General features: G+C 44.7%; 1 protein-coding gene across 6 annotated transcripts in view; it reads left to right on the top strand.

The window, feature by feature from the left end:
• The first annotated feature begins 4,338 nt into the window (after nucleotides 1-4,338).
• The window catches only part of ARHGEF33 (Rho guanine nucleotide exchange factor 33), a 30,896-nt gene continuing 20,021 nt past the window's right edge, over nucleotides 4,339-15,213 (top strand). For 3 of the 6 annotated variants that reach the window (XM_057396889.1, XM_057396888.1, XM_057396890.1), the window contains exons 1-3: nucleotides 4,339-5,037; nucleotides 11,485-11,639; nucleotides 14,774-14,823. In XM_057396889.1, coding sequence (XP_057252872.1) covers nucleotides 11,618-11,639; nucleotides 14,774-14,823 — 72 coding nt within the window. In that variant the 5' untranslated portion in view covers nucleotides 4,339-5,037; nucleotides 11,485-11,617. The remainder of the gene's footprint in view (nucleotides 5,038-11,484; nucleotides 11,640-14,773; nucleotides 14,824-15,213) is intronic. The other 3 variants (XM_057396893.1, XM_057396891.1, XM_057396892.1) reach the window with 2 other exon arrangements.

The raw sequence follows: 15,213 nt of genomic DNA, 5'->3' as shown, positions 1-15,213 counted from the left end.
AGGTCCGCGTCCCCCACCTCTCCCCATGTTCCCCTCAGCCCCCTTCTCACACACCCCACCCGCGCACCCACTCTCTCCACCCCGCCCTCCAAGGCGCCATTACGCGCACCCCGGGACCCGCCGCCCGCCATCCCCGGGGATACCGGCGGCTCCTCGCTCCGCTCCCACCTCTCCTCTCCGCTCCGCACCGGCCCGGCGCCACTTCCTCTGACCCGGAAGTTCTCGCCTTCCCCCTCCAGGTTTCCTGCCCCCCCTAGCAACCGTTCACACTTCCGCATGGCAACCACGGCCTGCGGCTGTGAAGGATCGCCCGCTCAAGCGGCACATTGACATCATGTGTGGTTTCGAGCTGCTGTGTGTTTGAATGTACGAACTTCAGCCACTGGTTGTAACAGTGACACCGGTGGCTTGGTTCTCAACACGTGCTGCACTTTTTAAAGTGTCTTTCCCATACCCCCAAAAAGACAGGTCTGGTAAGAACATGGAATAGTTTGGGTTAGAAGGGACCTTCAAAGCTCATCTGGTCCAACCCCCTGCAATGAGCAGGGACATCTCCAACTAGATCAGGTTGCCCAGAACCACGTCAGCCTGGCCTTGAATGTCTCCAGGGATGGGGCATCCACCACCTCTCTGGGCAACCTGTGTCAGTGTTTTACCACCCTCATTGTAAAAGATTCCTTCCTCATGTCCATGAATCCTCCTCTTTTAGTTTAAAACCATCACCCCTCATCCTATTGCAACTGGCTCTGATAAAAAGTCTCTTCCCATCTTTCATATATGCTTCTTTTAAGAACTGAAAGGCAGAAGTAAGGTCTCCCCAGAGCCTCCCACTCTCCAGGCTGAACAAGCCCAGCTCTCTCAACCTGTCTCCATAGGAGAGGTGCTCCAGCCCTCCGATCGTTTTTATGTCCCTCCTCTGGACCCTCTCTAACAGGTCCATATCTTTCCTGTACTGAGAACTCCAGGGCTGCACGCACATCTTCTAGTTCCTTTTTCAAAACTGGGTGTATAGGATTAAACCATAAGAAATCTATACCAGTTTCAGGGAGACGGTTATATGAGTGACAAGTGCTGGGGTCAACATGAAAGCCCTGCACAAACAGGCTGTGCACACAGAGAGGTAGGCATGGCCTTCCTGCACATCTGTATATGCCACACACACATCCCACCATGGAACAGGGGACCTCTGTATAACCATTGTTTAGCTGCCCTTGTTCACTGAGTTCTGCAGGAATGAATTAGTAAGTATAGGAAAATTGCTTATTTTATTGATGCTGGAGAGGAGACAGTCCTTGAAACCGAATAACAATATAACAAACTTGAATAACAAAGACAGATAAAGATCTGCAATTAGAAAATGGCATCTTGTGGCTTTATTAGATGCAGTTTGTCCTTTTTTCAGTATCTCATAAATATATATAAGGACTAATTTTATGGCACATAAATGCTTTACAGCACAGATTTAAAGTCCCAAGCGTGGCTTGGGCTGAAAGACCTGCTCCACTGAATGAAAATCCAGAAAAACGGATTAACCCCTGAGGCTGTCAGGGCAGATGAGTTACTTGCAGATTTAATGAGAAAATTAACCATAAAAAATGATATGAGAACATTCATGTTTTATTTTGGTTTAATTTTTCTTTAAGTACCTCCTCAGTGCAGTATCTGAAGTAAATCTAAAATGTGTGTTTGATAATTTGTGGCGTTTCATCAGAAAAAAAGCTCTGTCTTGCCCTGCTGACCAAAAATAGTAGCCACAATAGTCCTAGAAGGATGACCAATTCTATTTTTAAATAGATTAGACACCAAATGAAATACATGTTACAGAATGTACCTAGATACAAAATGGGAGCCTGTATGACAAATGTTTGGTGAAAAATTGAAGACATTTATTTCAGTACTTTAGAAGATTACATTAAGTTGTGCCTCTACTACAGGGAATTAAGACTTCTCTTTTTTGACACTGTTTTGTGACTGTTAATACATGCCACTCCCTGACAGCCCAATGACAGCTATCTTGCCAAGCTTCAGGATTCCTAGCTTCTTCCTGCTCACAGGAGATAGGAGTCAGTTCGCCAAATCACTGTGGCTTTTGTGGCAGAACATATATAGGCAGCACCATAGCAACTTGCTGCGACTTGAAGGTGGCTTAAATTTTTAACGGAAACAGATCTCCAGTAATTGATTTTAGAAGTTATTTTCCCCTCATTTGCAAGGGATGCAGATGCATAGGTATTTCTTATTTATAGCAGTTTTCAGGTACAATGATGAACTTGACCACAGATTTCAAAAATCAGGAGAAATACGTAGTTTACAAGGGCTGAATTCAGGACAGGAGGCTGTAAATCTTTGTCACAGCATCTTATATCAGGATAGGGAAGAGAGGATGGCGTTTTACACCAAGAGCACACAGTAACCGGTGGCATAAACTTACACATCTTTAAGATGCCTCTAATGAAATTCAGGGTAAACTTCATAGGACTTAATGCCTGGTAACTTCAAATCATGACTGGGACTACGAAGTTTTTCCCATAGAGGCTGCATGCTGGGATGTTGGTATAAATACACTTTTTCAAAGAAAGGAATATGTCCTTTGGCTCTCTAACCTGTGTGCTTTGTAGGTGAGAACTTTCACAGACTGCAGTGAGGGAGAAAGTTAAGGCAGGTATTTACTCTACACTGGGAAGGTTCTTGTTCTTGGCAATTTCCTCATTTGGGTAATGCACACATCATCATACTGCCACAAAGTGACAGCATTCTCAACAGGCTGGATTCATGTCATTATAGGATGGCAAGAGAAGGATGGAAATGCAGTGGAGTGGCACATTTCATGGCACATTTCATGGCTAGGCACCAATGGGGCTGAAGCAGAAGTTGTAAATGTGACTGTTCAGTATGGACAGTAGCATGGGTTAAAGGCAGCTCTCTAATTGCATTCTGGGCTCAACAGCTGTGACCAGTTTTCAACAGGCATTGATTGATTTCTTCATTATTTATTACAAATAACCACTGAGGATGTTTAACTTGTCCTAGGAATGTCTTTCAAAGAAAAAACCTGTCATTGAAAAACAGTGCCTAATTTATACTCAACTTTTAGAACTTTCTCCAGAAAACAAACCTCACCACCCACAGAAGCTTCTTTCTGCAAACACAGTGCTCCTATGATTATGTTTACCTTAAGCCGGATGTTGCATAGCAGGGTCAGGGCAGAGAACAAGTGCAGTTGGAATGTGGTCGTTACTCCTCACAGGTCAAGACCCATAAACCCCAGCCTCTGATACCAGATTGCTCAAGGACAGACCTCTGCTATGGGGAAAGGAAGCAGACAGGAGAAGGCACAGGGGAGACCAATCACTGTCTCTGTCCGATCAGAAAGTCTAATGCAATGAAATACCCATTTTATTTTTGTTTGCCTCATCACAGGTCTCTGCACTATGAATCTGAAAATTTTGCCTTACAAAGTAGAAAACCTGCTTTCTAGTTTGTTAAAAACCCCACACAACATACCAGTGTTGTCAGGGAAAAATGTCTGTTGAGTGTTCACTTGCCAGATATTTAAGGGAGTTCTAGTAAATACCTGTCCTTGCTTCAATTTGCAGACACAATGTATAAATACCATTCCTTCAGAAGTGCTCTGAAATACTCAGCTAATTTTTCTAGGATTAGGAAAAATCTTGGGCTTTGTGGTTTATTAGCAAAATAAAGCCAAGCACATTATCAGCAGACTGGAACATACTGGGCCATCTGAAATAAAATGGCTCATGGATCATTTGGCAATATAACACTTTTCAGTCTTTTGTCTTAAAGCTGCCTGCAGGAAAACCTCTATTTGAAATGTTTTGTTCACAGATTTGTGAAGCTATATGTTTTTATTTATTTTTTAAATCTTTCCAAGCTTGAGCTGTTTGTTGAATTCACACCAAAAATGCACTTCCCAGCAAACTCCTTCAGAATTATCATTTTATTTTGTTCAATTTTATTGTGTTTTGTTCCTAAAATAGTCCAAAAAAAGAAATACAGAATCCCTGTCCCTAGTCCTTGACTTCAGAGGTAGCAGCATCTTCCACACAGCATTAATCTGTGAGCCTGTCCTCCATGGCAATTACACTGATTTTAGGTTTTTACATCTCAGGTTTTCTGCCTGAAAGATACCTTGAAGCAGAGCTTTGCCTTTTAGGGAGAAATCAGTCTGGCTTTTGTTACTGTGCCTCCTTTATGTCTCCCTGCACTTATGCTTTGGAGTATCTCACTGGATTGGTTCAAACCTTTTCCTGACACCCACAGCCTTGGGTTACCTGCATTCTCCTCTGCTTTCTTGATGCTCTTTGGAGTAAAAAGTCCTGGAGGACCTTAGTGAAGAAACGGAGCAGGTTGTGGAAGGCTTCTGCCTCCCACTCTCCCACCTTACTCCAAGCTTTATTTTTACTCAAAGGACATTTTTCATGATCCAACAAGCAACAGAACATACAGAAATGCTAATAGTTTCTACTTTGGCAACCTTTCTCTTGTCCCTGAATGAAAGAAAGGGTGCCCTTTGGCCCTGGCATCCCTCATGAGGCTATGCATGGTAGGAGACTGAGGGTGTCAGGGAAAGCAGGGAGGAGCTGGTCCCGTCACCCTGTCCCCAGCTGCAGGATACCTGGTTTGGTACTTAAGGAGGTACTTCAGAGCCTTGGAGCTCACGGAAGTATCAGAGACATCACATCAGCTCCCACCACGTGGCCCACTCTGCCCATCGCTTCTCAAGGCTTCTAACCCTCCCTTCACAGCAGTGTGCAATTCTAATTAAAGAGGAAAAAAAAAGTCAGTATCATCCCAGCGCACAGCCCTGATTACCGCATGGGCATGCAAGGATGTGACCCAAAGATTACATAATTAGAAGGCATTTGTTATGCTTGCGTTTCAAATCAGTGATTAGCATGTGACAGTCCCATCCCGGGAAACGTCAAACCACCATTACTGTTCTCTCTCCTTTCCTGCACAGTGCTAATTCCCAACTCTGGCAACCGCCAGTGCTGAAGGATCTTCAGACAGCCTGGGGTAAGTTGAAACTATACGCGGCGTGGAATGAAGAGTGGGACTAATAATAGTTTTTTGTATTATTGGGAAAAGCTAGAGACATCGCTATTTAACATTGCATGTGCAGTACATACAATGGTATTTAAAGTATTTTGCATCTTACGTGTCCAGTTATTTCCAGCTGATTTCTTCTGAGACTGTGTATAGAGATCTAGCTTCTTAGTGTGCTGGAGAGTCTTGTGAGGCTGCATTTATAGTAAGGTCTCTAAAATACCAGGTTAAAAAGATGTTTGGTTTTTTCTGCTGTTAACATTTAAGAGATAAATTGCGGTATCATGCTGAACTGAAGTGTCTGAATGACAGCTGGAGACAAAGCATGAGAGTGGTGAGAGTAAATCACTAAATTTTTGCTCTCTGTAGAGGACTGAGGTTTGTTCTTCAAGTGGGCTACTCAAAACCAGCCAGCAATCTCAGCCAGCAGGATTGAGACGGTCACCAGGCAGATCCCAAGCTTTTATTTAGGACAATTGTGGATGTCTAACAACTGAAGCAGCAAAAGTGCATACGGATTTCCTTGCATTGTTACCCATGTCATGATTTCAGAAGCAGAATGGGACAGAAAGCCAAACAGACAGTTACTGTTGTCCATCAAGGCTAGGCTGTAAATGCTTTACTCAACTTTGCCTGTTTGCATGCTGATGCTTGGGTTATTTGATCACTCTTTGTAACAAGTGATCATCTCCACAGCTGATTGCTTCTCCCAGTTGTGCCACTCCATGTATGGGGAGCACTGGAAGGGTGAGCATGGTCATACAAACGCAGCACAGGCTGCAGGACCTACCTCCTCTCCCTCTCTCATGCACAGCTCTATGTGGGAATCCCATCTCAGGGGCACGTCACTGTGGTCTTTGACCCTGTGCCTAAAGCATAGCTAGAGAGGGCAAACCCTGGGACCTCCCCAACCACCCACACCTTTTCACCATTTTCTATAGGGATCTCATGGGAAGTGGGAACTGGCTCAGGCTCTGTTAACTTTCACATGCCTTCTGCTCTGCACTGGGGGGGCTGCAGTGCCAGCTATAAGGCATCAGGGCAGTATTCTTTGCTGCACACTAGTGGCCAGAATCATGGCAATCACTAGTGTCAGAGGTGGCACAGCTTTGGTTCTTGGGCTTGTCAGATTTGGCTGCTGGAGGGAAGATAGAGAGAAAAGAGGAAAATATTTCCTTTAGCCATGATGGAGGAACCTGGTGGCTTTAACACCCTGAAACTATTCTCTGGGTTTTGCTCTGAAGATGTCATTTTAGCTGTATGAGAGCTGCAGGAAGGTAAATGTGTTTTAATGCTCAGCTCTGAAGAAACAAGAACATCTTTGTCATTTCTTGTCCTTAAAGTAGGGGGGGGCATAGGCTTGGATTGCACGCCAAGACAGTCTGATGATGGCTTCATGAGACTGGTTGTTGAACCTGTCCAGTGGGAAGCTTGCAGAGGGACAATAACACATCCTTGTTCATGAGAAAACTACCCTGCGGTGGGCTGGCATATGAGGCAAACCTTATGAGGCAAACCTTGTATTTGCCAGGGTTAGAGGCCTGATGGTGGTTTAGGAAAGCAGCCTTATGGAGGACTTGCTTTTAGTTCCAGTGTGCACATGCATTCATGTGGGACCATAGTGACAGGACAAGGGGTAACAGGGTAAAACTTCAACAGGGGAAGTTTAGATTGGATATAAGGAGGAAATTCTTTACTGTAAGGGTGGTGAGGCACTGGAATGGGTTGCCCAGGGAGGCTGTGAATGCTCCATCCCTGGCAGTGTTCAAAGCCAGGTTGGACAAAGCCTTGGGTGGCATGCTTTAGTGTGAGGTGTCCCTGCCCATGGCAGGGGGGTTGGAACTTGATGATCTTAAGGCCCTTTCCAACCCTAACTATTCTATGATTCTGTGATTCTATGTGTGTGCATGTGGGAAGGGGTTAAGGGTATGGGGTTTGCTGAGTACTGAGAAAAAGAGATGAAGGGGGGGATCCTCTTGCAGTTTTTCACTGCCTCAAGGGAGCTATAAAGTAGACAGAGTTCACGTTCTTCCCAGAGGTGCACAGTGAAAGGCAGTGGGCACAAGCTGCAGCAAAGGGAAATCCTGACTGCATGTAAGGAAAAATATTCTTCCCCAGGATACTGGAGGAAATCTTCAGACCTGAACTGGATACAGCTTTAAGGAACGTATGTAGTTTGGAGTTAGCCTTGAGCCAAACAGGAAGTTGGACTAAAGATATACAAGGGTTTCTACTCACCTAGGCTCTGCTGTGAGGTGATGACTTGTTCACTGCCAGCAGAGGCAGGATTTGACCAAGCAGCCCACATCAAGGGTCTTAAGGCCAGAAGTCAATCCTATTTTCCAATCCCTTTCCCTTTAGGAACAAGCCTGACACTGCTCAGTCAGCTCAGGCTGACTAAAAGCCTTGTCCCTGGTAAGGACAGTGTTAACAGCTTCCCTACCTGGCAGTCAGGAAGAGTAGAGGACAAGGCTTCACTCCAAACCATGGTGAGGTGCACATTTTGCTTGGTTTAGTGATGTGGAAGGAAGTTTTGCTCTGTGTATTCAGCAGTTCAGAAGAATGAGGGACTGGCAGGCAATGTTATATATATCATGGAGTCCAGCAGTGATTCCTTAATGTAAAGTAGCCACTGTAATGCAATTATTTGATCTAACAAAGAACAGAGGGGTGACTCAGGAAATTGCAGTCTGCAGCCAGAGGACACATGAAAGACAGTAACTCCATAACTGTAAGCAGGGAAAATTTTTGGACCCACTTAACCAAGGTCAACCTACTTTGCAGTGCAGTCATATAGCAGAGCTGGTGGTGCTGGAGCAGAGGGGATGGCGGCATCCCCAGTGTCCCAGTTTCAAACCCCACTTCTGAGCTCTGCAGAGGACAGAGGCTGTGCTCAGACATTGTCCTTGTCTGCACGAGTGTTAAATCTCCATTGCTTTGACTTCCCTCTATTAAGGAAAATATTACTTGTGATGATAGCAGGAACTCACAGTGTTTTTATAAAAGAAGATACAATGCCAAGGGCATATCTTCCAGCCCTTTGTGGCCCTGAAAGTGCATGAGAACAGAAGATAGGTAATAGGGCAATGACACATCCTCATACAAGCCCTTCTTCTACAAGTATTGCTTCACTGTCATTAAAACCTCATGCAGGTTATTTTTCTCTGTATCAGACAAACTTCATTCTTTGTCATCACCTGTAGCACAGCAGAGGGGGAAATGCCCTCCTGTGAACTTCTCCTCCATGAGAACTGCAGGTTTCCATGTGTTAGGGGAAGGTAGACACAGGTATTCTTTGTGTTGCATCCCTCAGTCTGAATCACCATCTGTGAGACTGGTGGCATAGCCCTGGTGATGTGATGGGCAAGGGAACATGCCCAAGTGGGACCTAGACAGAGACACAAGCATTTTGAGATCTCAGATGGCCTGGGAGGAGCTGGTGGAAGTAGAGAGCACTTGATGGAACTTAATTATACTATAATTCTGTCTTTTCTTCACCTTGGATGTCTGCCTTATGCATTGTTTCCTCATGTATTACAGTCCCCTGACTTCCCCATTTAAAGCTGTGCAGCAGCATGGGTTAGATATTCTCATTTTGGCATTCTCCCACAGTAAATGATTTTGGTACTGGCCAGGTGTGGTCACCCTGCCTTGAGAAGGCCAGAGGTACCAATGTCACATTGTCACCAGAGATTTAGGAAGCCCCAGAATAATTGAGCCAGTGAATAGTAAAATTATAAAATCTTTAAGACATACCATGCAGTTAGTGTATTTAATGTATATTAATATAACTAATTCCATACTAACTGATGTTTGTTAACTTTTGTTATTGATAGATAACAATTATATACTGTTATGCTGCTATAACCGGCATGGTAAAACATTAATAATATAAAAGTAGAATGGGTAAAAATATGCACATGTTTTTATTACCAAAAAAAAGAATTTCCAGCAAAAAGCTGTGCCAAAGTTTATCACAGGTGAGGTTTATGTTTCTCTCATATCTGTTTTGCCTTTTCTATGTATTCCTTTATCCCCAGCATTGCAGAAACAATTCTGACTTTTTAAAACAGTTCTCAGTGTTAAACAAGCTGGTCCCAATAACAGAAGCCTCATGAATTTGCTATGGCATTGACTAGACTAAGCTGGAAGCAAAGCTTAACAGCTTTGCTACTAAACAAGCTACTACTGAAGCTGAAGTTGAAGGTCTGTTTCTCTCAGAGGCCCAAACTCAAGTACCTGCTCCTCAAAACTACTAGAGAGGAGGTTTAGCTACTTTAAAAATGACTGCATATTTATGTGTTTCAGAAGCAAATCGTGTTCTTGCCAGTCTGGATACCTATCAGAAAAAAAATTTATTTATTTATTTATTGATTTATTCCTAAAGAGGACTGGAGCACACAGCATAGGAGAGGCTGAGGGAGTTGAGTTTGGTCAGATTGGGAAAGAGAAGGCTGGGGGGTCCTACAGCCATCTGCAACTACCTAACGGGCCTTATAGACAAGACAGTTGGGCTTTTCTCACAGAAACAATGAAAGGATAAATTACTGAGGGCACAAGCTGCAGCAATTGAAACATTGGCTGTAACGAGAAACATCTTGCCCATGAGAGTAGTGCAGCCCTGGGACAGGCCCGGAAAGGTTGAGAAGTTGCCAGCCTGGGAGACAGTCAGATCTGGACTAGAAGTGGCTCTGAGCAATCTGATCCAGCTTTGGGGTTAGCCCTACTTTGAGTCGGGTAACTCCAGAGGTCCCTGGCCATCTAAACTCTGCCATGAGACTTAGAGACTTCAGAACAGGAAAATTACTTTTACACCATTAGCTGATAGAAAACAGATTAAATAAACTATTGCATTTATCTTACTGTAACCAGGTGCCCACCTAGAAGCTTTCCCAGCCTGTTTGTACAAAGCCTACATCCAAAGTCCCTCCAGTTTGGCTCAGACTTTCCAAGTGTCACCAAACGATCCTCTGTCCTGAGCAGACAATGGATCTTGTAGGAGGACATCACATAAGCAGCTCTCTTATAAATAACACATTTATCCTTTCATTAATCCTCAATCTCAGGAAGATGCAAACTCCCATGTCCCCCCAGGACTGTGCTCTGGAAGCCTTCCAGTCCTCATCATACCCTCAGCAGGAGGCTGGCTGTGTACGCTATTGGCTGTGCCACTCTCAGCCTGACCATATGAGGCATCCCTTGCCACAGCTCAGAAACACTCAGCATCACCCCATCTCAGGGGCCCTGATGGTGCCATCACCCTCCCCCCTCAGGAACTCCACACTGGAAAGCTATCAGATCAAAAGTGTGTGGCACCTAAGCTATGCTCCTGACTGCACCAGAACAACTGCTTCTGCAGCCATTTCCTAAAGCCACCAGGGCTCTTGCATCTTTTGCATCTCTCCCATCTATTTAATGCTATATGCCTTTCTCTGTGCCTGCTTCCCTGTAAATATCACCCCAGGCTTCTCTGAATCACCACAGCTCTCCTGGCAGAGCTGTGTCAGCAGAGCTTTGTGCCATAATTACACTGGCCCCTCCAATCCCATTAACAAAGCTAATGATAACTCACAACAGCCTTGGGCATATCTATGTCAGACAGGAATGGAGGTGTGAGGTTATTCTAGAGTCCTAAATCACATCTGGTTTCCTAGTAAGGCTTGACAAAAGCAGACTTGAATTCAACCCTGGGGAGAGGAAGCATGGATGTGGGGCAGTGCCCATGCTGATTAAGTGTTAGCTGGAGCAATCCATTTTTGGGGGGCTCTGCCTGAGCCATTAACCAGGCATTATCTAAAGACTGTTTCCAAAGTCCTAACTCCATTACCAGACTGATGAGATGCTTTACCAAGGGATTGACTAGGTTTCCAGAGAGGCTGCAGCTCTACACACTGAGGTGGCCTTGCAGCACTCCTGTGCCTCAAAAAGTCAGGGAGACAACTGGCAGAGAAAGCAGTACAAGCACGTCCAAAAGTGCCAGCAGGATTGTACAGCAGCACTGTGAAGGCAATACCTCTGTGTCCCAAACATAAGTTTGGAGGACATTTTGGGTGATTAGTTGCATAGCAAAAAGCTGGTTCTTTGATGCAGAGCACCCATGCAAGATGTTTATGTTCCGTTCAGAGTATGTCTCATTTTACTTCTGTGTTCATACAAGAAGCATCTTGCTGAGCAAATAGTCTCTGCGGGATTACATAGAACCTCTTAATCACCCATCCACATAAATACAAACTTCCTTGGGCTGGGAGGGAAGTGTTTGCTTGGATTGGCACCTATTCTGCTTGTGGAGGCACTGTGAACCCAAAGAGACCTTTAAGATGCCTCATTCCTTCTCAAATCCCTACTCCTCTGCCCTCTGTTTTCTGAATTTTGAGCATCTCTGCTCAGTAAACCCTTTCTGCATCTTTCTGCACTCAGGGTTCAGACCAGCTGACCCATCGCAGGGCTCACATGTGGGCAGCTCTAAGCCATGTGATGTTCCCAGTGACCAGCCAGAACCTTCCAGAGTAAGGACAGGAGTCCCTCCGAGGACGCACACCCTATAGCAGCCATGGACTCAAACAAACAAGAAGGTAAAGCATCCTCTTATTTCACTTCTTGATAGTATGAAAGACAGCAAGGAGGAAACCTGCTCTCGTATGAGCTGTCTGTTGGCAGCTAGCCCCTGAGAACACCTCTTAGCCATGGCAGCTTTGGGCAAATGTTCCCGTCTTTTAAATTCATAGAAATATCTGAGGTGTGAAGTTTTTATCTTTTATTTTATAAACACCTCCCTCTCCCCTCTGGAAAATAATCCTGTAGCATATGTAATGTCCACTGTGGGAAGTCATTCCTCTCTTGCCTTGGACCCATCTCTGCCTTGGGATGTAGAGAGACTTCTAACTATCAGACGCTTTGTCTTACATGAGGACACTGTGATGAGGATCTGCTTCTCCCCCCCACATGGCTTATTGCAAGGGATTCTTGTTCCTGTCAGTGCAACAACCCAGACTTCTGCACCAGTCATGATCTTGCAAGCACCAAGATGCATCCAGGCCACACTGCTTGCATGCAACCAGTCCTGCTACAGTCAGCAACACTTCTAGAAAGCCTGCAAAGCTCAGGGGTTTCAGGTCCAGGGTTTTAGTGGTTATCAGCTTTAAATATTCTTCTTACAGAGCAATGTGGGGCTGATAGTACTTGCTTCTCACCTCAAACCCCTTGCAGCATTATCCTCTGCCTTGCTACTTCAGAGGTGACTATGTCCATATGCTGAGAAACTATGAGGAGCAGGGGGAGCAAATTTAGGAGTGCCCATAACTGTCAGGTCAGGAGAGAGCCTGAACTATCTCTTTACCTCTTAGAAGATGCTTGGTGGTGCGAACATTCATTCATGGCATAGGTAATGGAAGAGTTAATTTCTCTATTATTATTATTCTAATTTGATAAATTAGGTCTGTGTACCTCGGCCCCTGCACTACAGTAGCCTGGAAAGGAAATTAACTCAGAGATCTTTTCCAATTAATTGGTATGCCCCCATGGGCTGCAGATGTTCACTGCAGAAATTGGGAGATAACCACAAATCCCCTTTCTTCCCACAGGGCAACTGTGAGGAGCCTCCTCTGCTCCAGCTTTTAGCAGTGACTTTAATAGCAATTATCTGGGTTTTGACAGAGAACATGCAGACAGTGCTTCTGCTCATGCTCATGACAAAGGTGGGAGGTAAAATCAAGGTAGCAGGGATCCTTTCCCCTCGTCTGGTCTTGCTCAGGAGGAGTTCTTTGCTTTGAGTTTCTCCAAGGACACTACAGACTGATTCCTATCCAAACCCAAATGAAAGATCCAGACTTCTTCAGTGCTTGGGTCCAGCCCTTCCAAAGAAAATGTGAGGACAGGTCATTGCTCTCTCTTGCTGCACTGCTACCTGACTCCTCCAGACCTCCACAAAGCTCAGCATTCAATATGCCCATCACCGTGCAAAACCAGCTTCTCACTGTCCTCCCAGCACCTGGTTTGTATTGTGCTAATGATTAAGAAACATGCCTTTTTGCTCTTTTTGGGTCAGTCATTACCATCCAACAGTAAGGGTCCAGCAGTAACATTTAAACACCATCTGCTTTCTCAAGCCCCAGTGAGGCACCATGAGAAAGCTTCATCATTCACTTAAGGTCAAAAGTCAGTTTCGAGTTTGTGAAGTTGCAGACAAAGTTTAGCCCCAGAAGGGCCAAAGCTGAAAATGAAAACAACTTGTCATTTAAAAGATGAAACTTGGGACTTGGGCTGATGAGATTTCACCCCAAACAGCTGGCTCTTTGAGTTCACAGTTACTTTTCCTAGTCAGCCTCCTACCCCTTGTTTTCTACAGGAGGAACCTTAGAGGATATTCCCTGGAGGGAATCACTGTCTGACCCTGCTAACCTACCCCTCCCCAGGGCTGCAGAACCAGCCAGCATGAGGAGAAAGCAGTACATAGCCAGAGAGGGGCGTACAGCCTCTCCTCCCCCTGCCTCACACTCCTGTGAGTCACTGGGGAATCACAGATTCATAGAATAGTTAGGGTTGGAAAAGACCTTAATTTGCTCCTTTTCCTCTGAATCAGGACAAATCCTAAGGACCAGAACAGGGCCAATTCATAGGTGCCCTTGGCAGTAACCCATATTCCCCCGCAGGGGGGGAAGAAATCAGAACGTGTCTGCCTTGGAAATCTCTGACTTCCAGGCTTCAGCTTTCTACTTCACTTACTGTCTGACTGTGTAAAGTCCTCCCTGCACCGTTTTCAAGCCTCTGCAGGACTGAATTTCTGTGGTGTTAAACGCCCAGGTGGGTAAGGGACTTAACATCTGCAGCCAGCATGGAAAGAGAGAGCTTGGCACCCCTAGAATTGGGCATGGGATCACCAATCATGTCTGCGACTGACAGCAGAGATGGGTGAAGCAAATTCTTTGAGGCAAGTGGTCTCATGAAGTGACATTGCCAATGAAAGGTGACTCAGATGAAGAACTGGGTGGCATGGTGTTTCCTGGGAGCAAAGGCCATCTTAGGGAATAACATGGAAAACAATGGCTATTTGACTGTAATTCCCTCAAAGTGCAGTGATAACTTCTGTTGGATAACTGGTTTCTGCAGTGAAGAGACAATGTTAAAAGACGAAATAATATATTTAGACTTCTTGGTTTCAGTCCTCATCAATCCTCAGAACTCATTAATGCCTAGAGACAATGTCTCTGAAGTGTTCAAAACACTTCTGAAAAATAGATATAAGCTCCTCCATGAGCTAAGTCTGTTAACCTAGGACTTAAAATATACAGATCAGACTTTTGTGGAGATAACAGAAATATGTACAAATAGAGTAAAGGATAAAATCCACAGTTTCAGAAGGGGGAGGGATCAGTGAGGCTTTAGGGGGAAAACCCTGTTACTTAAGGCTGGTACACAGCACTGAACTTCACAGGGAGCAAAGTAGCCCTGTTTGCACATACAAGGTTTCTCACCCCTTCACAGGGATCAGCTTTATTCAGACACAGGACAGCAAATGAGGCGAATTTAATGTCTGTTTTATAACTGCAGCTTAATTTACAAATGATATGGTGTTCACACCTCCTAAAGTAAGACTTGAGTCCTTTAAAACTGATTTGTACCTCAAGAGGGACTTCAAACCCTCTGTTCCAGTTATTTATAGCAACTATAATAAGTAATTTTAATTGACTGAAGTTCTTTATTCCCACAGGAGAGACTGAAAGTGTGCCTGTGAGTACCCCTGCAACACAGATTTCCCAGGTAAAGATGAGCAAAATGCTCTAAATAACTCCAAGAGTTTAAAGAGTTACTGATAGATAAATAGTAGTTAAAAAGCTAAATAAGTGGAAGGAAAAATAGAGACACTTACAAGGAACATGGCAACTAAAACGTGCACACTGCATGGATGAATGTTATACATCTTGGGCCTCATCTTAAAAGACACTCCAGTTGTGTTTAGACGGGTGATTGTGAGCTCAGCTAATTAAATAGCTGGTATCATTAGCATCAATTAGAGAAAGTCAATTCACTGGGCTGGAGGGAGATTTCATGGCTAAACCTGATTAACTGTCCCAGGAGCAAGGATGTGTTGATTGACATGGGGTGGGGGTGTCTTCCCCAGCAGGGAACCAAGTCTCCTGGGGGCTCTGG

This window comes from Pezoporus wallicus, unplaced genomic scaffold, assembly GCF_028554395.1.
Source record: "Pezoporus wallicus isolate ANWC-B61680 ecotype Strahan unplaced genomic scaffold, APGP_CSIRO_Pwel_v1 contig_7265, whole genome shotgun sequence".
In the NCBI taxonomy this organism is placed as follows: domain Eukaryota; kingdom Metazoa; phylum Chordata; class Aves; order Psittaciformes; family Psittacidae; genus Pezoporus; species Pezoporus wallicus.
Note: the sequence above shows the minus strand (reverse complement) of the source record. Positions and strands in the feature narration are given on the sequence as shown.